General features: G+C 40.0%; 2 protein-coding genes across 2 annotated transcripts in view; both read right to left on the reverse strand.

Moving 5' to 3' along the window:
• Window positions 1-22,935, reverse strand: part of mrpl11 (mitochondrial ribosomal protein L11) — a 79,148-nt gene extending 56,213 nt beyond the window's left edge. The window contains exon 1 of the mRNA XM_085372640.1: window positions 22,871-22,935. The gene's annotated coding sequence lies outside the window, so the exon portion shown is untranslated. The remainder of the gene's footprint in view (window positions 1-22,870) is intronic.
• On the reverse strand, window positions 2,779-3,954 carry LOC146639029 (general transcription factor II-I repeat domain-containing protein 2A-like). The gene has a single exon (XM_085365129.1). It carries the CDS (start codon window positions 3,952-3,954, stop codon window positions 2,779-2,781), a length of 1,176 nt encoding a protein of 391 aa, XP_085221255.1.
• Window positions 22,936-24,498: the final 1,563 nt, after the last annotated feature.

Consider the following 24,498-nt stretch of genomic DNA (forward strand, 5'->3'; position numbering starts at 1 on the left):
TACTGGTGTTGGCCAGAAGGGCCGATAGCGCGATCAAATTTCTCTTTGAGTGATTTTACAGCTCACTGCAGGTCAAAGAGTTTGGGCTCTGGCTCGGCCCTTTCAAATTTTATTCACATTTTAACGATTCAATTGTTGATTTACTTGCGTGCACTGGGTCACTGTTGCATCAGCAAACCCTTCCAAAGCTTCAGGCCATGAACTGTTGCTCTGACATTCTCCTGTAAAATTTGTAAACATATTTTTTAAATTAATTGTTTCTTCAATAATTGCAAGACATGATGATGGGATTTGCAGTTCTGGTTTGTGAGAAATGGCAGCATAGTCAGACCCAGTTCAGACTAACCAATCAAAATTGAAGACCAGTTCCAATGGTCTTCAGCTAACTCTTTGACTTGCAGAGATCACCATAATGAGATATTTCAAAGCCCAACATCAAGACAAATATGGGCAGTCCTATATTTTAGGACTGCCCAAAGCTTAAGCAAAGCTTAAGTTGTTTTGGATTGACATTCAAAAGACATTAAACAGTGTTTTTAAAAAACAAATACCTTTAAACTCTGAAACCATTTACCTTGGTTATGTTCCTTGCTTAATGCTGAGGAGGGATATAAAGTTGTAGGAGTAAAAAGACTATTACTAGAAAATGGCTAAACCCTACCCCATCAACAATAGAAAATTGGCATGATGTAATATTGGAAATATTTAAAGCAGAAAAGTTGACATACTGTTGGAAGACGAGTTGTCTTATACTCATTCACAGGTGAAAAATCTCAGGGTTATGTCAGGTTCGGACTCTTCAAGCGTAAGATCTGAAATGGTGACTTCACATGGATAATAATGATTTTTCTTTGTTGTGTTTGCCAATCCAACAGATAAGAGTATCAATGGCGTCTTTAAAAGCAATCCTTCTCCCTGCGGTGTTACTCTTTGAATTAGAACCACCCTGGCGACCGTGGTATACATAAACTTGAAAACTTGTTATACTTTTATGCCTGACATTCACCTTAAATAGAGAATGTTTTTTTTAAAAGATCTGATGCTACTCAAACCAATCATGCTTCACAGATGGCACACTGTTTTGGTGTTGCAGAGCTAAAAAATTAACTTTTGCCTCAACAATTCACCGTGGTACATATTTTTCAAACTTGAAGGCTCCTACAAGCTGTGAGATTTCAGCAACCAATCCACACTGCATGACATGGATCTAATAAACGTGGGCGGGCTATCAGGTTTGATGAATGTAAACTGTATGATGATAATACCTCAGGGCTACGACAAACAGTAGCAATGCCTCCACTATTTATTTCCATGCTACTTCCCCCTTGGCACAAAATTAATAACAACTGGAAGAAATGTCACACAAATAAGGTGCTGTGGTCGAGTAATCCTGTGTCCTGTGTTTTCTTGACTTTAATGTAAAAAGTGCACATGTCAGTCCCGGCTCCAAAGGTTTTGGGACACCATGTACAATGTAATGATCTTCAAATCCCATAAACCCATATTTTATTCACAAAAGAACATAGAAAACTCATAAAATATTTAAAGTGAAACATACTACTATTTCATGAAAAATATTAGCTCTTTCTGAATTTGATGGCAGCAATACGTCTCAAAAAAGTTAACATGGAGTTGGAAATGTAAGTGATATTAAAAAGAAAAAGCTGGAGCATCTTAGAGGAAGTTTCTCAGAAGAAAAGAAGTGCAGCGGTTCATTCATCTGCAAAAACCTGTCAACAAATTGTGGAACAATTTCAGAACAAGTTAATTTGATGTAAAACTGCAAAGAGTTTGACTATTTCATCTACAGCACATCATAATATCAAAAGTTTGAGAGAATCTGAAGAAATCTGTGTATAAGAGAAAAGGCTGAATATTAGTTTGGGAAATCCACCATCTTTGGATCAGGTGGGTTTAAACAGGACTGTTTAAACTGCATTTAAACAGGTACAACTGTATCATGGAAATCGCTACATGAGCACAGGAACGCTTCCAGAAATTGTCATCTGTCAACAAATGCAAAGAAGAACAAGATCCACAAAGGCCACCATCTTCTTTGGGTCAAAGATCCTTTCAAATGGACTGAGGCAAAGTGGGAAACTTATGTGGTCAGACAAATCGTAATTTGAAATTACCTTTGGAAAACATGCTCTGGACTATAGAAGAGTTTTATAATGGGGACATAATCAGCTTTTGCACACCTGGAAAGGCACCATCAGTGATGAAACGTATATACAGGTTTTAGACCAACATATGTTGGTCTATCTCAGGGGTGGGCAAACTTTTTGATTCGTGGGCCACATTGAGTTCTAACATTTGACAAAGGGGCCGGAACAGGAGTAGATAGATGGCATGCTTTGAAAACATCACCTCATTGGGGGAAAAATACACATCTTGGGATATGGAGAAAACATGTGCTTTAATTTCCAATGAAAATGAAGAAAAGCATTACAATAAAATCTCTGACTTCGAAATGAGCCTTTAAACACTGAAAATCAAATAAATGAATATTTTATTTTAAAGCACTGAAAGTTCTGTTATCCTTCAGGATATCACATCACTCTCCTCCTAACTCTTTTTTTTTTTTTTCAAAAACGGTAGGAGATGCAGATGTACTTGTCCTGTTCCTTTTATTCAATTTGTTTCCCCGGTGCCAAAAGTCAACAACGACCAGTGCAAGGACGAAACAGTTGCAGCAAGTCAGTCTGTGAAGCGTTATAGTTGATCTGCGCGCACTGTTCATTTTAACAACGTGCGTATCACGGAGAGACACACATTTTAATGGGAGCAGTGTTGTTGGTCTCCTTTTTTAGCCAGCGCATCAAAGTCTGGAGTTAGTTTTGTTGTGGCGATTCTCAGGATTGATCTGAGGTGTAGGTCTGTTAACTTGGATCTGTGGCTGGCTTTGTTGATGTTCATGACGCTGAATGTCTGTTCACACACGAAGGTAGAGCCGAACAAAGCCAACATCATCTGCGCTCTTCGCCTTAGATTTGGAAACGCGGCATCATTGAGTGAAGCATAGAAGTCATTTAGTTTCAGAGAGCTGAACTTCTCTTTTAAGGCAGGGTCAGACTGAAGGTCGATGAGTTCGAGCTGAAGCTCCTCTGGAGCTGTTTCAGGGTCTTGTGACGGAGGAAAGGCCACCAATTGAAGTGACTTGTCAATTTTATCGAAATCCAAAAACCGACGGCAGAATTCTCCGTGCAGTGCATCCAGTGACTCACTGTATTTCTTTACTTTTGCTCCGGCCTCTTTCAGCGTGGCTAGTGTAGGAAAATGAGTGAATGACTTGTTCAAAATCTGCCTGGAGAATAAAGCCAGCTTGGATTTGAAGGCTTTCACGTTTGTGTGCATGTCATGCACAAACTGCTCCTTCCCCTGCAGTTTCACATTGAGCTCATTCAAGTGTGAAAATACGTCTGTAGCAAACGCGAAGTCACACATCCAGCTCTTGTTGCTCAGCTCAGGAAATTCATCAGTCTTCCCCTGCCGCTCCAAAAACACGCCAATCTCCTCTTTGAGCTCCCACACTCGTTGAAACACTTTTCCCAAACTCAACCAGCGGACACGGGAGTGATAAAGCAGGTCCTGGTGATCCGCATCAGTTTCCTCCAGGAACGCAATGAACTGACGGTGCTGAAGTCCCCGTGCGCGTATGAAGTTGACAAGTTTCACCACAGGATTCACAACATGATTCAGCTGTAACACCGATTTACATAGAGATTCCTGGTGGATGATGCAGTGGAGGAAAATCACATCCTGGTCAGAGTTTTCATCTTTCACTTTATTCTGGATTCTCCTCAGCAGGCCAACGTTTTTTCCCGTTAAATTTGGAGATCCATCTGTGGTGACGTTAACAAGCTTACTCCAGGGAAGCTTCATGTTTTCGATGGCAGTAGACACTCGTTCAAACAAGTCCTCTCCCCGTGTTTGTCCTTTCAGAGACTCCATTGTCAAAAACTCCTCCGTTATTTCAAAGGTTTCGTTGATTCCTCGGATAAAAATGAGGAGCTGAGCAGTGTCTTTGACATCGTTGCTTTCATCCAGTGCTAAAGAATAAAAAGTGAATGACTTCGCCTTTTTGTTTAATATGCTGGTGATATCTTCATCTATTAGTTCTACACGGCGAGTCACTGTCCGCCGTGATAAACTGATTTTCTCAAATTTGTCTTTGGTCTCCGGGCACAAAATACCTGCTGTCTCTACCATACATTCTTTTAAAAACTCGCCCTCTGACAGTGGTTTGCTGGCCTTTGCTATTTTGAATGAAAGCATAAAACTGGCCTTGGTACTTGACTCTTGAATGGCAGTTTGACGGTGAAAAAAACTTTGCTGAGCCTTCAAATTAGCTGCCAACTTCTCAGCAGCAGCTTCCCGTTCTTTTGTTGAGAGCTTGCTAGCATAATTTGTGTGCTTTGTGGCAAAGTGACGGCTAATATTATACTCTTTAAAAACCGCCACAGTTTCTTAGCATATCAGGAAAACAGCAGATGATCGGTGTTCAGTGAAAAAATATTTAGTTGTCCACTCCTTTTTGAACACTCGACATTCTCTGTCCACTTTCCTTTTCTTGGGACCGCTCATCTTCATAGAGGGGCGGTAGGTCACAGGGTAAAGTGCAAACGTGGAGTAATAGGCCTACGCCGCTTCACCTCAACAAAGCCAATATATCTAGAGTGCGCCATCTAGTGAGGAAACATCAGAATTGCAGGGGAAATAAAACATTAACAAGGTTAATTTATTAAATTTTTTTCAAGTTTGGCGGGCCGGATCAAAACGTTTAACGGGCCGCACGTGGCCCCCGGGCCGTAGTTCGCCCATGCCTGGTCTATCTAGATGACGTCTTTTTTGGGGAAAGGGCTTACATATCTCAGCAAGACAGAACTATACTGGATACTGCAGCTATTACAACAGCATGGCTTCATAGTAAAATAGCCCAGGTGCTGAACTAGCCTGCCTGCAGTCCAGACCTTTCACCATTTGAAAACAAAATGGAAAAAATAATATGACAAAGAAGGTCCAGGACTGTTAAGCAGATAAAATTCTATATCAGACAAGAAAGGGACAACATTCATCTTCTAAAATCCTGCAGCTGGTCTCCTCAGCTCCCAGATACTTACCTGATGAAAAATATGACTTTATTATCAAGGATTTCAAAGTAATGTATATATAAAGTGAAATGAAATGCTTGTAGCGGTGAGACTAGTTCCTCATCCCATCCACTGATATCTCCCTTTTCCCACTGATCCATTGTAACTCTTGCTTTTATTAAAGCTTCAATGACTGAAGTGAAAAGATCTAATAATAATCCTAAAAGCTGGCAATGCAGCCGCGTCGCCACTGAGGACATAACTAATGCGAACTGAACCTCAAATTCACTTCACTCAATTTTATTTTAGCTCAGAATCTTTATTTGCAGATCATGTTGATTTTATCACAGCATTGTGTTCATACAGTCATGTCAAAAGAAAGTTTTCACAGCACTCTATGCGGTCCAGTGGAAAAAGGAAAAAAAAACAAAACACAGAAATTACAAGGCTGGGTAGCAGCAAGGTGGTTGTAATCAAATTGACTTGGTTAACAGATCATCAGGATTGCTGGTCTGGAGCATTCAGATATACATTAGTACAATTCCACAATCGTTCTAGGAGTGGATGTTCCACTAAACTCAACCCAAGGTCAGACCATGAAATGCTTAGAGAAAAGCCAACAAACCCAAAAGCTACATCTGAGGTCTACAAGCCTCAGTTAACATGTTAAATATAAAAATGAATGAAAGAACAATTAGAAAAAGACAAAAGAAGGCTTGTCAGGAGAAAGCGTCTTCTCTCTAAAATGAACATGGCAGCATGGTTTAAGTTTGCAAAGCTGCATCTGAACAAACCACAAGATTCCTGGAACAATGTCCTTTGGAAAGATCAGACCAAAGTGGAGATAATAATGCACAGCGCCACATCTGAAAAATTCAAACTTCAGCAAATCAGCACAAACACCACATACCCACTGTCATGCAGACAGTTGTGAGATGGTGATTAGAGGCTGTTTTGCAGCCAGAGTACCTGTACCTTGAAGTCATTGAAAGAGTTCTAGACTCAAATGTGAAGCCATCGTCTGGCAGATAAAGCTTAGCATCAAAGTTGGGTCGTGCAACAGGACAATGATCCCAAACACAGCAGCAAATAGACAACAGAATGGCTGAGTAAGAATCAAGGTGTTGCTATGTCCCAGTCAAAGGCCAGACCACAACCTGATTGAAATGCTGCAGAAGCAATAGTCAAGTTATTGCTGCTAAAGGTAGTCCCACAAGTTACTGACTCATGGGGAGAACTTGGATTTTCATCAAAGAGTCCTGTAAAACCAGAGGTTTTTACCTTGTTAAAGGTTCAAAACATATCATGTTATCACATGAAACTGAAAATAAACTGTTGTTTAACATTTTTCTGTTATGTTTATGGTTTGTTTTTAATGATTGTCAGAAGGTGCAACACTATGGGTTGTAGGATGATATTTAACTCATTTCCTTTTATAAAAGAACGATTGAAAGTTTCAGAGTTTGCTTGGAAACACTCCCTGTGTGACGTTCAACCACTGTTCAAGAGACCTAACCAAAGACATCACCACAGTTATTTAAAACTGGTAATCTTTCATCTAGAGCAGCCCAAATAATCTACACCTAGTTGAAGACATGCCTCAGTGTTTTATTTTGTTTTTTCCAGCAACTAAGGTCAAATTATGGCTGATGGGAAACTTGTATGTGAACTTACTGCTCTCATATTTTATCTATAATTTCTACCCATACTGGTGGCATGGCACCTCTTTGAAGGCCTGCCGCTAAATTGTGTACAGATGTTGACGTCGCCCAGATAATGAAGTCTTTGATGATCCTCTGACTTTTCCTGAGGTTGACATTTGTGGTTTTGAAAGAAATGTCGTGACAACTATGGGATGGATTGCCTTGACATTTGATACAAATATCCATTATGCCCACAGGAAAAATCCTAAAGACTTTTGATCTCCTGACTTTTGATGTAGTACAGCGAGGAGGTCAAAACTTTGTACTTCATGAAATATTATATCAGATTTGTTGCCACAAAAGTTGGCGATCCCCTGTATCTGACATTTGAGGTTTTAAGTGAAATGTCATGATGAATACTGACTAGATTGTCCTAAAAATTGGCACTAAAATTGGTACTCTAACACAATGAATTGTGTAACCCAGGAAATTAAAGACATCACCCTCAGCTACACAGCTCATTTGGGTATTCTTTGCATGGTAAAACACTAATTAAAATGATAAACATTATACCTGCTAAACACCATCTATTAAGATCTTTTACCTGCATTTAAACATTGTCATTATCAGCTGATAATTTTATCAATGTCACAACCTTATTTTCTAACTAGCGGAGCTCTTTTTTTCTCTGACTTGATTTGCTTGTGTGTCTCATGTGTTTTGATAACATGGTATCTGCAGCTCGGCTGATAATTCCCAGCCCTAATTAGGAGGATTGTAGTTTAGCAGATTACAATGCGTGATCCATTACTCGATACTTCCTGCCCTGAGAGTATAATCTTGTCACACCCTGACAGAAACTGAAGTATTCTTATTCTGCTCTCATCAGTCAGCCTTAAGAGAAAAAAAAAAGTTTGTTTCCTCGTCTTTAAAAAGATAAAAACCTGCCAGCATCTTTTTCCAAGCAGAAACAATGATTAGTATTCTTTGAAATTCCAAATAAAACAGACCAAGTTCTGTCTTATCTTCTAGGCAGACTTTAAAACACCTCTGACATGTTGTTTTATTCAACTCTTAGTTTGGCAGTCCATCTAGTGGCAACAATCACCTTTACATTTCATATAAGGGAAATTCACAATGAGTCAGTGGTACACGTGCATTTGACTTCTAAGATAACCACTGCCACTGCTACACAACTCTGCTGTCAAACATTTTATTGCATATTAAAGATAAACAGGAGGAAAAGCCCTGGAGACAAGCTGAAGTCCCTGGATACCAGAAGAAAAAAAGCACAAGCATATTACAATTATAATAGCAATTTTATGTTTCTGCTCATCTATGCAGAAAAGTCTGAATTGCATTAGAGCCGCAATAAACGAATGGTGTCCTTGAATGAAAAAAGGCGACAAAATATCTGTTAACAGCAAAACAAACTGCACGGGAAGGTCCTTCACAGCAGGCAGTAAGAAACTCTTGGATACACTATCTGTTTGGATGGCACCGTGCTACGAATTAGAAGCTACAGATTAACTGTAATCGATGGGCTTAATGCAGTGACCAAACAGAACAAATGTACTGGGCTGTGATCATTCACTGTGCCACACAGGACGCTCTCAATAGGATTAAGAGGTAACGTCAGATATAAAGTTATAGAGAGCCAGTCATATGCCAATGCTGTTCCACTAAATTAGTATTCATCCCATCAAACCTCGGCCCTGGAGCTATTGATCGCTGAATGCCAAGTGCTAAAGGCCAGTCAAATAAAAAGAAGAACTCAAGAAGAGTCTGAATGATCCCTCAAGACTGAAAACGGGAACTTGCACTACCTGGTTTAACCCAAATCTGAACCTGCAGGTCTCATCTCTCTGGGCTCTTGGCTGTGCATTTCAGAAATAAACAACTCCTTACTTCCATTTCAGTAAGTAATCAATTTTACAGAAAATAGCCTTAAATAAAACCAAATCTCATTATAAGGTTACAAATATGATGGATACAGGCTGAAAGTGCAGACTTCCAGCTTGGATTGAAGGGGTTCAATGTAAATATTTTATTAAGTGCTGCGGAATTACAGCCAATCCACTGTTTTCTGGACCTGAAATGTAGCTGTACAATTCACTCATAAGTTGTTGTTTTTGTTTGTTTTTTTAGGTGTGAGCTGTGTATATTATTTATTCATAAATTAAAAACCGGTGAACAGTCTGGAGTTGAGCCATATTTGGATGCTGTGGCTGTAAAACCATAAATGAGATCTTATGGAAGTGACACAGGCCATAATAACAACAACAATAATAGCAACACAAATCAAACAGGGAGGAATATCAACAGATTGGTTCATTGGTTCATCAGATTGGTGAATGAACTCACTGAAAACAACAGCAGTGGATGATCGTGGAATCCTTTCCATGATTTAAAAAAAAAAAAAAAAAAAAAAAAAAAAAAAAAGTAAAACCCACAGCATCCAGCTTAGTGGAAAAAAAAAACAACTCCCCAGCAGGTAGATATATCACACCATAATGTAGAGATTACATGGATCTGTGTGGCTTGCAATAGCACGAGGTCATCAGTTTTTATTGATGATGTGACAGGAGACAAATGGATGAATTCTGAAGTGAATAGAGTTACACTTTCTGCTTACACTCGCCCAACAGCAGCAAGGATGCATGGATGGTGTCTCACAGTACAGACTGACAGACTGTGAAGGCTACTAAGGGGTTTCTGAAGGTCAGAATTTCTGCCACGGCTGAGTGAATTACCTCATCTTAACCCGACCCAAAATGAATTTCACTTACTGATGAGAAACTCAAGGCAGAAATACCCACAACAAGAACTGCAGTACAGGCCTGGTAAAGCACCACAAAAGAGAAAACCTTGGCTTCTGACTTCAGACATATCTGCAAAGCATTCCTCTCAAAGTATTAAGCATTAATAAGTAAGTAAATAAATAAATATAGTAATAAGAGTTAATATTTATTGAAAACTATTTTCATTTGCAGGGTTGCTTTTTGACTCCCCAAAAATAGGGGTGGTGCATTAAAAATAATTCTAATACCTCAAAATGGCAAAGAATTTCTTTAATTGTTTGCGTACTTTATACTTTATGCTAATTAATGAATAATTAATAGCTACAAAAAACAATTGTACCAGCATCTAAAAAAATAGGTGGACATAACTGTATATGCTTATTTTGAATTCAGCCATGTGGAGAAATGATAGCCACACGTCTGAACTAATCACAGATAATAAGCTGGATGCTCTTCTTGATTTTCTTGTTTCTCACTTTCCGTCTGTCAGGCTCGGAAAAGGCAGCATTTCTGCTTATTTCTATGTCTTTTTCTTTATGTGATAGAGTTATAGCCGAGCATACACCTCCAGGGTTAAAAAACAGAGCCGACACAGATATGACAAACACTGCAATCTTGAAGCCCGCCGCTTGAGGCTGCAACTTGCTGACCAAGCCAGTTACCCATTTTAAAATTTAATTGAGCTAGGTCCTTCAAACGTGTTTGGTAAATATCTGCTGCTATGACTATGAATATGAACAATCAGGGCTCGCAAAATCGCTAGCCCGACGTCCCGGGGCTAGCGATTTTTCCAGTCGGGCTACCAAAATCTATCTCTGCCCTGCCCGTCGGGCTATTGTAGGAAGGAAAAATATATGTCAATGCTTTTGCATTCTTTCGGAAATGTAGCTGGGTAATTATGTCATTGGCATCGATGAGCCACTGTCAATATGTGACATATTGAAATCGCGTTTGAATTTGCGCTTGTTTTTTGCTTTCACTTTGCAATCGCGTGAACTGTGTATAGAGAGCGACAGCACTGATCTGTGAGTGATGATAATTTGCGCACGAATTCCTCTGACATCGTCTTATCAATCGTTAGCTTACTATGCAAACATGACAAGTGAAATCTCCCGCAGCTTAAACATATGAGAGGTTGATCGCGCAGAGAATCGCTGACCGTTATATGTGTGTGTGTGTGTGTGTGTGTGTGTGTGTGTGTGTGTGTGTGTGTGTGTGTATAAAAGCAGCAGGATATATATTTTAGTTCTGCTGAGCCAAATAAGAGAGGTCAGGGTGAAGAAGTGACAGCCAAAGAAAAGCTTACCACAAAACGGAGAAGTTATGACAAATCAGACTATAAGGCAAAAAGAAAGTGCAGCTTTATGGTTTCATGGACAAAATAATTTCTGTGGCTGCGATATGACGAGCTAAATAACCAGGGCTGCACATAAGTGGTCCACAGGTGCGCATTCGCTGTCAAAATAAAAAGAGTGCACAAGATAAGAAGTTGCAACGCGTGTTTGGGTACATAAGATTTTCTGGAGGAAGACAGACATTTGTTTAGAACTCTTAAAGATGTCGAAGAAGCTCCTTTAAGCAATTACTTTGGTGTTCCTCCACCTACAAAGAAATATCAGGAGTCCGAACCACAAAAGAAGCGCGTATTCTCAGAAAAGTGGTTGCAGGAGGTGAGCTGGCTTCAAACAAATGATGAACGCACAGAGATGTGGTGCGGAATGTGCCGTGAAAATCCCACTCTAGCGAACAAAAACAGTGCCTTTTATATGGACGCAAACGCGCGTTGCAACTTCTTATCTGGTGCGCGTCTTTTATTTTGACAGCGAATGCGCACATGCGGACCACTTATGTGGGCGATCGTGGCTCAAGAATTGGGAGTTCGCCTCGTAATCGGAAGGTTGCCGGTTCGAGCCCCGGCTTGGACAGTCTCGGTCGTTGTGTCCTTGGGCAAGACACTTCACCCGTTGCCTACTGGTGGTGGTCAGAGGGGCCCGGTGGCGCCAGTGTCCGGCAGCCTTGCCTCTGTCAGTGCGCCCCAGGGTGGCTGTGGCTACAATGTAGCTGCCATCACCAGTGTTTGAATGTGTGTGTGAATGGGTGGATGACTGGATATGTAAAGCGCTTTGGGGTCCTTAGGGACGAGTAAAAGCGCTATATAAATACAGGCCATTTAGCATTTACCATGTGCACCCGTGTAAATAACAATGTTCTGCCGGGTGTGTTGTTGGTTTTCCCTCGATTTCTGAGTCGACAAGCGCCTTTGTTACTGGGACCAGTAATTTTAAGAAAGGCCCCCATTAGAACCCATGAGAAATGCAAGAAATGCATTGCTCAGTCTGCAATATCTTTCCCAGAACAAATACCAATTGCAAATAACATACTAAAAATAAACCTGAAAATCAGTTTAGAACAGCGTACTATGTTGCAAAGAGTGAACTACCACTGGCACAATTTAGCAGTCTTTGCAAACTTCAAAAAGCAAATGGCCTCGATCTTGGTTCCACTTGCCTCTTACCCGTGACTTCAGTGGAAATTTCAAATTCAGGATCTGACACAGACTGATTCATGTCCTACACAGTTCTTACAAGTTCATAGAAATTTCTGTTTTCAATTAGAACCAAGTATTTGAGTTGATGATTGTAATTTTTATACAATGTTGTAATTTGTGTTTCAACAATTTTTTGATTAATGTTTTGTTTCCGTTACAATATTATACGGAAACAAAACAGGAAACAAAACATCAATCAAAAAATTGCTCTCTTTTTTTATTCGGGCTACTTAAATTTATTTTGGGCTACCAAAAACTGAAGAGTCCCTGCCCGAAGGGCTACCAGGGATTTTGAAATTTTGCGAGCCCTGAACAAGTTAGCATACAATAATGGATCCCCCGAATTTACAGATGTCTGATCTATGACCACAGATTTGGAGGCCTGTAGAAATCACAATTCTCCATGTAGGGGACTGCTGTTTCATTCACAGCAAACCACGTGGCATTTAAAAAAAAATAGAATTTAAATCAGGTGAATGCTTTCAGATATTAAAGCCTGAATATGGAGAAGAACACATTTTCATCCAGCTTCAGTGTGAAGTTCCCCGGGTATCACTGTGTACCAAATTCAAATGAACATTTTTAGAAATAGCAAGTCTGTTAATATTATATCCAAAATTTTTGAAGAGGTTCTCTCTCATTTTCATTTCTATTGAAATATCTTTTACCACTAAAATAATAACAATGGGGGCCTGATATTCTGTATTTATCCTATTAAGAGGTGTATCTTTCCCTGAGAATTTTTTCATCAGGCTAATCTTAGATGGTCATGTGGGAGACATTTGAAGAGCTGATTTTCTGTTTTACATTTACAGGTTTTTATGTTAATCTTTTGCACACATACACCTTTTCATAAAGTGGTGAAACCTTACTCATCTTTTACTTTTTGAATAATCTATATCTGTGGGATCTGGGATGATCTTTTTTGTAGCCAGTCATGTTACTAATTAACTAATTTGGCTGTTAAAAAAAATGGAACCAAGTATACATTTTATTAGGCATTACACAGCTTTTCCAGTGTTTCATTGCCCTTTCCCCAACTTTCTGACATGTATGTTACATTGATATGGTGGCTTATCATTTCAGTAAGATAATATCTCCAGGAAAGTCACATGGCTTCCCAGTCTTGTGTGAAAGAACTTGACTGGTCCGCTCAGAGGCCTAAACTCAGGTCCATCCATCACCTTTAGATCGACCGAAACATCAATGCCATGTAGTCCAACAACAGCATCCTACCCTACAGATGCTCATGAGGCTTAAATGGAGCAAATCTATCTCATTTAATAAGATGCTCATGTTTTGTCAAACAGCCACATAGCGAGTGACATCTCCTGCCAAACTCATAAGAAGCCACCATGCAAAAAGGAGACAGTTAATGAGCAGCAGCTCTCATCTGCATTGTTTTAATGATCGTGTTTAATATCAGGGAACTTGATTACTAAAACAGCACATGCCAATCACTGTGGCTCAGGTTTAAACCGGGACCTTGTACTTGAATAGTGATGACTCCCGGCCCTCCAACACTCTGCATGTATTATCTCTGCTTGCCTGTGATCAAATCCCAGGGAGGCAGTTTTCTTTACTGGCTCTTCTGAATTACATTTCCCTCGCCCCATCATCTTCGACTGGCAAGACAGAATGTGTTACAAACTGCTTGTACTTGGAATAAATCTAGAAAAAGTAACAAACAACAACAATGACGAATCAGCAGCAGAGAGGGTACTTGAGAAATATATTAATAAAAGTGAAAACAGCACAGACTCCGCATTATTTTCTGATATATTTTGCAGTCGGGGAGCTTGTTTTATATTTTATGGCTACACCACAGCCATTTTTTCCTGGTATCAAAGCACAACACACATCAAAACCACCGACTGGTGTCTTAAAAAGCATGCTAGAGTTAGACTGCATGTTCAGCTAGAACTAATATCTTCGAATTCACAACAGGATGTTGTACGTTTAAGTGGCAGGATCTGTGATTTGTGTGGCCTCATTAGACTTCCCCGTGTTGTGGACGCCTCAACGCGGAAAAGTAATACTGGAGGAGGAGGAGAAGTAGTACAGCTACACATCTCGATGATTACACACAGGAGAAGCATCTCAGCCATCTCCGGGTGTCATGTGGATACACACAGCTCTGACATTATAAAATTCATTCTTCAGAAACTGCAAGCCAAGTGTGACAGCAGCCAGAATGTGACAGTAAACAGTCTGAACTCTGAAGCAGGTGGATGCTTAGTGACCTCAAAAACACAGACCAGAATTAGCAGAGACTGAATACCTACAAGAAACCTGCAGTTACTGCTGATACCCACCACATATCGGTCGTTTATTACTTAAAACAATCTTTAATCTCAAGCAGCAGATAGCTGAGTTTCACTTTTTTTTGCAATTTAAAGAGAATCCCTTTAAGTTTTCAGGGACAAAGGAAGAACAGTACGACTCTAATATCAATCAGCAGGTTCCAACCAGGTGAGGAAAGACAAAAACTAAACCCAGCCAGAGAAAATTCTTTTTAATCTTATATTGTTCTGCATGAAAAACTACTAAAAGAAAAATATAAAACGGCAGATGATGGGGGGGGGGGGGGAACTCTCTCTGGCTGAACGACTCTTGGAAGTGCGATGAGCCAATTCAAACCTCTGATACAATGGATCAAAAAGCCTTTAAAAGCTTTTCATGACCTGAATATTCTGGGCTGCAGTAACAGCAACTAAATTTTAATGCAAGGCGGGTTAGAGGAAATATAATCTTATCATTACCTGAATCGAAGTTCTTAGGTTAAGATATGATCTGGAATGATGCATCCAAATATCAGGAGGTGAGTGAAGGTAGTGAAAATGGACATAAGCACAGCTTTTAATGTCACATAATTTATTAGCTTTTCAACCACAGTTGCAATTTACAGTTAATTACAGCTACTTTCACCTGCTCCCTTATTCACAAGAGGTCACCACAGCCTGTTGGGTGAATGTGTAAACCACTGCACTATGAAGTCACTAAGAGTTAATCACAGCACTGTGCTGTAATAATTGCTGAAACGAAGCAGTAATTATCTGTTTTTAGCTTCATGTGTGCATTCTTTTTTCAAAAGCTGGCTATGAACTCGGACTCAGTTAGAAATGATTAAGAAACAAGCAGGCTTCGATGTTCACGTAATTAAGGTGGGTGAATAGGGCTGTGCGATATGACCAAAATCTCATATCCCGATATAAGAATTCTATCGTCCGATAACGATATAAAAATCACAAAAATGTAACATTTTCTGTAAATTCTGTGCATCTCGGGCAGCTCGTCTTGCGGGAAATGTTTCCAGCTGCGCGTCATGTAGCTGGAGTCGAGTGTTTTAACCGATGCATGAAACGATACATTTTTAGACATAAGTTGTAACAGCCGCCGTTTTCTTTGTGAGTATTTATTACACGGCGTGCTGCGGGGAAAAGCCTTTGAGTCTAAGGTTTATTTTTTAGCACCTGGCGGCTCTTTTTTAATTCTCATCCGTAAATAATCTGCTTTTTCACGTGATTCAGTTTATTTTGAAAAGTCTCAACAGGATCTTGAGCTTTATTGTGAAAGGTTTATGTGGAACATAAACAAGCAGACACGCGATGCTGTTACCGTCGTTGTTGCTAACCACAACGCATAAAAACAGGCGCTTGTCCGTCAGTAGTGTGGTTATATTAAATATAAAAGAAAGAGAGAACTTTAAGAAATTAATATAGCCACTACAGTGACCATCAAAACGGTGAAAAAAATATTGCCATAAACAGTTTATTTTGCGACACCACGAAACAAACGATAGCGTAATCGTCATCCGATATCGTTATATCGAACAGCCCTATGGGTGAATATAACACTTAATAGGACAGACCCTCCTGATGAAGGGTTGTAACATGCAAACTTCAGTCCCATGTGTATGAATAAGAGGGCATCCACTGTAAGCAACAACTGTGGCATGAATTTCAGCCAGGGTACTTTGTTTCCTGTTTCTCTACAGCAATGTTTCCCCTGGTGACACATTAAGCTACTCTAGGGGAATAACACTGAGTGAAACTAAGTTAAATATCTATGATTTATCATTTATGTAGGGAAAATTAAATAACTGAGTTTGGGAAAGCTATTGTGTGAACTTTTGCCTCGGAGAAATGTAATTTGGGTCCTTCTTTACTGTTAATAACTGATATATTTTGTGGGGGCTGAAGGGCACGAACATTTGAAGGTGGCATTGGCAGGAAAAGATTTGCGAAACATTCATCCAAAGCGCTCTGAAGGACTATCTTCTTGTTTGATATGAGAGACAGCGGCATGGCAACGAAAGCAAACCTCGCCATAATATGCTTCTGCACCTCAGACAAATCCTCCACCAGGCAGAAGAAGTCAAAATTAATTACATTAAACTCCAGCTGCAACACAGTGACACATTAATGAATCAATAATTATGATCGAGTAATATAATGTGGACGATTAAACAAGGATGTTTTCCTTTAGGTATATTTTTATTCTTTTTTTTCCTCTTACTTCAGTAAGATTAAAATTGGTATTTATAATCTCACCAACATATGTTGGTAGATTGTAGATTGCTGCCAATGAATGCTGTTTTTTTAACCCTCCCCATTCAAGTGCATAACTGTAGCTATAGTGGCCACTCCAGGACAAACAAAAATATCTGCCATTTATTTCAGAGTGTAGGCTACCAGCCTGCTGTTTACCTCAGCTGTTAATATGTGTTCATGTCTTTGCTCTAGATGAGCTTGTAAAACTTTGTGAAAGGAGCACGATATGAGTCAGTGAGGCTCACTTCGGTCTAATAAGAGCGACACTGATGTGAGTCGTTCAGGAACTTCCTGAACTTTTCTGCAGGTAAGAACCATGGTTTTTGCCTCTGTTAGCTCTTAGTTGGCTGCTGGATCTAACACTGTTAAACTTGGACACTTGGTGAATAAACTCTCATAAGATGTGAAAAAGTAATCAAATTGTTTATCAGAGGGAGGCCTAACATTAGCTGGAATAATGTTAGCTTAGCTCTTATTTCTGTTTAGCCAGCTCACAGCTGGAGACAGAGGGGTTGCATGCCTAATCTGCTGACAATATAAGGAATAAATAAGCATGTGCAGTATGCAGGTTTTTGTGTGTTAGAGCCATGACTTCAGTTCAGGAGAATAGGCTTGAGGTGAGGAGGAAGATGATGATATTTTATCTAGATGCCTCTGGCTGTGTCTCTGTGCTTAGCATTTTCCCTTTTTTGGAGAAGGGGACCCCTTCAGAGACGATAAAACATGCCTATGATCCTTCATATTGTAAATATCAAAGTGCAGACCTTGAGTAGCATTGAAGGGACCATTAATGCTACTCATGCTACCATGTTAGATTTGTGTTCTCATGAGTAAATATATTAATTTATTTTATGTTGTGAAAGAAGTTTTCTGATTGTCATTTTATTTTGAAAAGGATTTTATTTTGGTGATTATAGACTACTTCACTTCCTGTTCCTGTTGTTCCGAAGCGCGAACTGCTGAAGTAATGTATGGTTTTCCCCTCCTGTGTTGTTAACAATAAAAGAAACGGGAAAAGTAATCAACCACCAAGTGTGTGCATTATTAAGAGAACATGGCCGAAGAAGAAGAAAACTCTTCGAGCTCAACAGGTTATGGGCCCAGGCGTGACACAACAGGAGGAAGATGGCAGAGGTTAGTGTTCAACGGAGACGAAAACAGTTACGAACTTTGGGAGGCAAAGTTTCTCGGCCACATGCGGATCATTGGTCTAAAGGACACTATATTATCAGCCACTAACCCAGATGCAGAGAAGAACGCTGAATGCTACGCTGAACTGATACAGTTTCTTGATGATAAAAGCCTTTCACTGGTAATGAGAGATGCGACTGACGATGGAAGAAAAGCTTTAAAAATACTATGTGACCACTACGATAGTAAAGGCAAGCCCAGAATCATCGCACTGTACACAGAGCTGACGTCTTTACAGAAGAAACCAGATGAGACAGTGACAGATTATATTATCCGGGCTGAAAAAGCAGTGACCTCCCTAAGAAATGCAAAAGAAGTCATCAGTGATGGACTTATTATCGCTATGATTCTAAAGGGGCTTCCTGAAGCTTACAAGCCATTTGCTATTCACACAACTCAAAGCAGTGAAGATTTAACATTCACACAGTTCAAAAGCAACCTACGAAGTTATGAGGAAACCGAGAAATTCGACAACAAAGTAAAAGCGGATAATGTGATGAAGGTTGATTTAACATCAATCACCTGCCATGGATGCGGAAACCGAGGACATTTTGTAAAAGATTGTCGCCAAAAGGGAACACCTAAGTGGTGTAGCTACCATAGAAGCTCGACACACAGTGATGAGACATGTAGAAGAAAAACCAAATACAGAGATGATGCGAAACTAACTGTAGTAAAACAAGAGGACAAGAAAGAAGAGCAGACTTTTGTATTTAAAGTTAGTCAAAGACTTCTGCCTACTGACATAATAAGAGAAGGACTAATGGTGGACTGTGGTGCTACTTCACACATCATTACAGAGAAGAACAAGTTCATAAAGTTTGATGAGACTTTTGATCCTGAGAAACACTACATGGAGCTCGCTGATGGATCCAGGACAAACAACGTCGCACTCAAGAGGGGAGATGCCAACGTCTCTCTACGGGACATACAAGGACACTGTACCACCATCACACTGAGAGACGCCCTGTTCATCCCATCCTACCCTCAGAGCATATTTTCAGTGAAGGCAGCTACAAACTATGGAGAACAGGTGATCTTCAAGAAGGGACAGAATGAACTGGTGAACAAAGATGGGACAGTCTTCTCCATCGAAGAATACAACAGACTCTACTATTTGAAAACGGTAAACAATGAAACATCATACAATGACATGATGTCCTGTGACACTGTTAATCTGGCTTGTGATGTGAAAACATGGCACGAAATTTTAGGACATTGTAATGTTAGTGATGTGTTAAAGCTACCCGATGTTGTAGATGGCATGAAAATCACAGGCAGTGGCATGTTAGATTGTAATGTGTGTACAGAAGGGAAATTCACTAACAACAGAAACAGACAAAGCGACCCAAAAGCGAGTGACCCATTACAGTTGGTGCACACTGATCTAGCGGGCCCCATTGAACCTAGTGGCCAAAGTGGTCATAAATATGCTATATTATTTACAGATGATTTTTCAGGGGCAGTGTCAGTTTACTTTCTAAAACAGAAAAGTGACACCACAGAGGCCACAGCAAAGTTTCTAGCTGACTGTGCACCATACGGCAGTGTTAAGTGCATTAGATCGGATAATGGCACCGAGTTCACAAGCAGTTCCTTCCAGTCTCTTTTAAGGGAAAAGGGTATAAAGCATGAGACATCTGCGCCATATTCTCCCCATCAGAATGGCACAGCTGAGAGGCAATGGAGAACTCTCTTTGAAATGGGGAGGTGTCTTTTACTAGAAAAAGAGCTGCCAAAAGAATTATGGCCTTACGCCATCCAAAATGCAGCACACACCCGCAACAGATGCTACAGTAACAGGACTAAAAGTACACCGTATCAGATGTTAACAGGGAAAAGACCAGATCTCTCAAAACTGTGGATATTTGGGTCAGACTGTTATGCATACATACATGATCACAAGAAACTTGATCCCAGATGTGAAAAAGGGATATTTGTGGGTTATAGTAAAAATAGCCCAGCATACCTGGTCTATAACCCTCACACAGGAAAAGTGTCAAAACACAGACTCGTGAGATTTATCAAGAAGAACACTGTTGAACAACAAACACAGACTGATGAATATGACACAGAAATTCAGACTTATGAACATGTAGTGCCTTTAAAAGAAAGTACAGAACAACAAAATGAAAATGCAGCAGAGAACATACCTCCTAGAGAAGAGGAAACCAACACAAATGAACCAAACCCTGACATAGAAAGAAATGAGGGTGATGAGCAAAACCAAACTGAGCGCTATCCTAACAGAGAAAGGAAACCTAAATATTTAGAGGATTACACATCTAACTGCAAAGATTTAGCAAATGAAACCCCTGTAAGTGTTGATTATTGTTACAGAGCAACCTGTGGAATCCCCCAAACCTATAAAGAGGCGCTGATGTCACCAGAGGCACCAAGGTGGAAACAGGCAATGACAGAAGAAATCAACTCTCTGAAGGAGAATGACACATTCGAACTGACTACTTTACCTACTGGTAGAAATACCATTGGAGGAAAATGGGTCTACGCCCTCAAAGAAAATGAACAAGGACAAATATTCAAAGCCAGGTTTGTAGCAAAAGGTTACAACCAGACACAAGGAATAGATTACCAAGAGACATTTGCACCAACAGCAAACATGACATCTGTGCGAACCCTAATGCAAATAGCAGTCCAGAATGATCTTATTATCCACCAAATGGATGTTAAAACTGCATATTTGCATGCTCCCATTGAGGAAGAAATATACATGGAACAACCAGAAGGTTTTGAGCAAACAGAGTCAGGAGAAAACTTGGTGTACAAATTAAAGAAATCCCTTTACGGGTTAAAACAATCAGGTAGAAACTGGTACAAACTCTTAAATGACTACCTTGAACAAAATGACTTTGAAAGAAACCTTTCTGATCACTGTGTATACAGAAAGGACATTGGACATGAAACTCTACTCGTTATCATCTGGGTAGATGACTTGATCATTGCGGCTAGCAATACTAACTTGTTAAACACATTCAAAGAAACAATGAGGTCAAAGTTTAACATGAAAGACCTGGGGAAAATATCCAGTTTTCTTGGGATACAGTTTATACAAAAAGAGAATGAAATCAGGATGAATCAGAAGAGGTACATTCAAAGAATGTTGGAACGCTTTGGGATGTCTGAATGCAAACCCAGATCCACACCGTGTGAACTAAAAACGGACACTACTACATGTGGAGGAAGTGATGCAAATGAGACTGTTAACTCAAGAGAGTACAGAGAAATAGTGGGCAGTTTGATATATGCCATGACGTGTACGAGACCAGATATAAGCTGGGTTGTTAGCAGACTATCTCAAACACTAGCTCAACCCACGAGAGAGAACTTAGTAATGGCAAAACAAGTCCTCAGAGACCTAAAAGGCACAAATGACTTTGAACTGATCTTTAAGAAAAGCAGTGAGAATCTAGATCTAATTGCTTACAGTGACTCTGACTGGGCATCCTCTGTAAAAGACAGACGCAGTACAACAGGCTACTGTTTTGCACTTACTAAAGAGGGACCAGTAATATCTTGGAAAACAAAGAAACAGCCTACAGTGGCACTCTCAACATGTGAAGCTGAATACATTGGTCTTGCAACCACTACTCAGGAAAGCATGTACTTAACCCAACTGTTAAACGGCATGGACAGAAAAAGGTACACATGTACTAAACTGTTTGGGGACAACCAAGGGGCCATTGCGTTGAGTAAAAACCCAGTGAACAGACAGAGGTCAAAGCATATTGATGTGAAATATCACTTCATTCGTGAAGCGGTAAATGAAAGGAAAATCTGCATTGAACACTGTCCATCAGAAGAAATGGCTGCAGACATACTAACAAAACCAGTTACAAGAGTGAGACTCAGAAAGTTTCAAAAATGGTTCTTTGGAAATGCATAAGATGCTATGGGCTAGCAGCATGAGAACAAGGGGGGGTGTTAGATTTGTGTTCTCATGAGTAAATATATTAATTTATTTTATGTTGTGAAAGAAGTTTTCTGATTGTCATTTTATTTTGAAAAGGATTTTATTTTGGTGATTATAGACTACTTCACTTCCTGTTCCTCCGAAGCGCGAACTGCTGAAGTAATGTATGGTTTTCCCCTCCTGTGTTGTTAACAATAAAAGAAACGGGAAAAGTAATCAACCACCAAGTGTGTGCATTATTAAGAGAACATGGCCGAAGAAGAAGAAAACTCTTCGAGCTCAACATACCATGAAGGGAATTGGTCTCTATGGCACATAAATGCATATGAATTCTCTTCTGCTCCGCCTTGGGCATGCTATGTATGTGGCTGGTGACATAAGTAAAAAACGTGATTAGGCAGAATGGCGATGTCCACTGCAGCCATTCAGTCCATTTTCAGACTCTTTTTGGTTGCCAATTTTCACAAATTGCCAACAATGTATCAAAACTGCCCCCCCCCCCATATGTCTCTCCCTGGTTTCCACGTGTCACCCCATTGATAAAATCTGTTTGTGCCACCAGAAAATCATCATCTACCCAAAACACTTAAAACACACGAAATGAAATCTAAGAAGAAGAAAAAAAATTGCCAAACTTTCTACGCAAAGTTCAAAGTAAGAAACTTCATATTTCCAAGGTCCTTCATTTGGATATGCTAACATCTTTAGATATCTTGTAGTGTTGCCACTTAATAAAAGACAGCTGATACAGATACCGGGATATAAGTGGCTCCCATTGATTTACAGGATCTAGTTTTTGACCGGTGATCTGTCCACAGCTGTTAAACAAGCAGATGCTTTAATATTAGCGGGAGCTTCAAAGCATTGGTTTTAGACTCCATCCTATCATTTTAATAAATCAAACAACGCGATGACGGGCAACTGTAACCCCGAAAAGCCAGAAATGAGCGTGACGCAGAGCAGCAGCAGCACTTTGTGACAACAGACTGACCGGACAGCCGAAGCTACAGGCACATATCAAACATCGTCTCTGCTTTAAACCTCATTAGCAGGTCAAACGGCGCCGGGTTGAACCCAAACGAAACGGGAAAAGCCACACTGTCATCTTACCTGTTCCTTGTCATGTACCTTCACGCCGTCAGCAGCATCCTTCAGGGCGCAGACATCTTGGATTACTGAACATCGCGGGCTGTTTGCGCCTGCTCATCACGGCACTGCCACCTGCTGGACGGGAGGAGCTGTAACAGCTGGGGAAACCGGAAAGACTGTTTTGCTCAAGGACACTTCAGCAAAGTCAACGCAATCTCCCTTATTTATTGCACATCCAGCATTAGGTGGTACGTGGTTATCGATACTGACACTTAATTTTTAAATGTAGTCAATTATTCAAACAAAACATCAAATTTTGAGTCCCTGTATACCAGCTTTCTCTAAAAAACTCAAAGCAGCTCACCTGGCCACAATGACTATGCCACATTCACTCACTTAAATTACTGTTTTGTTCCCATAATGACATGATAGCATCACAAAGCTGCTGCAGATTTGTCGGCTGTACATTCTTGATTTGAATCTCCTCTTCCACAATATCCCAAAGGTGCTCTATTGGATTTAGATCTGTTGACTGTGGAGGCCATTTGAGTACATGTTTTTAAAAAAAGAAGAAAAAAAACAGTTTGAGATTATTTTGGCTTTGTACCTTAGCACATTATCCTCCCGCACACAACCATCAGAAGATGTTTGCAAAGCAATGAAGATGGTACCAAGGAACCCAAAGTGTGTCAAGAAAACATCCCCCACTACAGCCAGTTAATGGCAAATTCTGGTACTAACAAGTAAATGTCAGCAGAAATCGAGACAGTCCATGTTTTTTTCCCCCCAATCTTCTCTTGTCCAATTTCAGTGAGTCTGGATGAATTGTAGCCTCAGTTTTGTGTTTTTAGCTAACAGGATTGGCACCCAGTGTGCTCTTCTGCTGTTACTTTTGCCTTCCTCTCAGCTAGAAGCAGTCTGGCCATTCTCTTCATAACTCTGATATCAACAAGCATTTCCACCCAGAGGACTGCTGCTCACTGGATATTTTCTCTCTTCTGTGAACACTGGGCTTGTTATGTGAGAAAATCCCAGTAGAGCAGCAGTTTCTGAAATACTCCAACCAGCCTGTCCATCACCAACATCTATGCCACGTTCAAATTCACTTAATCACCTTTCTTCCGCTCGACGCTCAGTTTGACCATGTGTATGTCCATAATTTCACAGAGTTGCTGCCATGTAATAAAGTGGCCAGTGAGTATGTTTCAATATAATGTTAATGCTTATGTCTGCTAAATTACTCCCCCTGACCCATAATGTAATGTCCATTATTTAACGTATTTATATCCCAGAAAATGTATTTGTCTGGGATATAAATATGTCCTACATTTTAATAGATTGTTGTGGCCTGAAAATTCACAGACACTGAAGTTGGTATGATCCCCCTGCAAGACAGTCTTTAGTTTTTTGTGTCAGTCAAAGTGAATTAATAAACAAGTTGATGGTCTGGGAAAGAATTCACTTGCATATTCGTCATAAGATTATGTTGACTTCTCGTTGATCACCTGAGGCTGATAATAGGATTAAATCAGATTTAACAGTTTTCTTGTGGAAATGAGAGTTTGGTTCAGTGGTGTTGCTACCTGACTCGAGTAGGAGAATGAAAAAATTAATGTTACACTGGCCATAATCTCCCTTGTGTGACCTGG

This window comes from Diplotaxodon limnothrissa, linkage group LG2, assembly GCF_057381915.1.
Source record: "Diplotaxodon limnothrissa isolate DT_005_m linkage group LG2, D_limnothrissa_male_GT1.1, whole genome shotgun sequence".
NCBI lineage: Eukaryota > Metazoa > Chordata > Actinopteri > Cichliformes > Cichlidae > Diplotaxodon > Diplotaxodon limnothrissa.

Coding starts and splice junctions, on each gene's coding strand:
- LOC146639029 (XM_085365129.1), bottom strand. CDS start 3,954: ATGGAGTCTCTGAAAGGACAAACACGGGGAGAGGACTTGTTTGAACGA.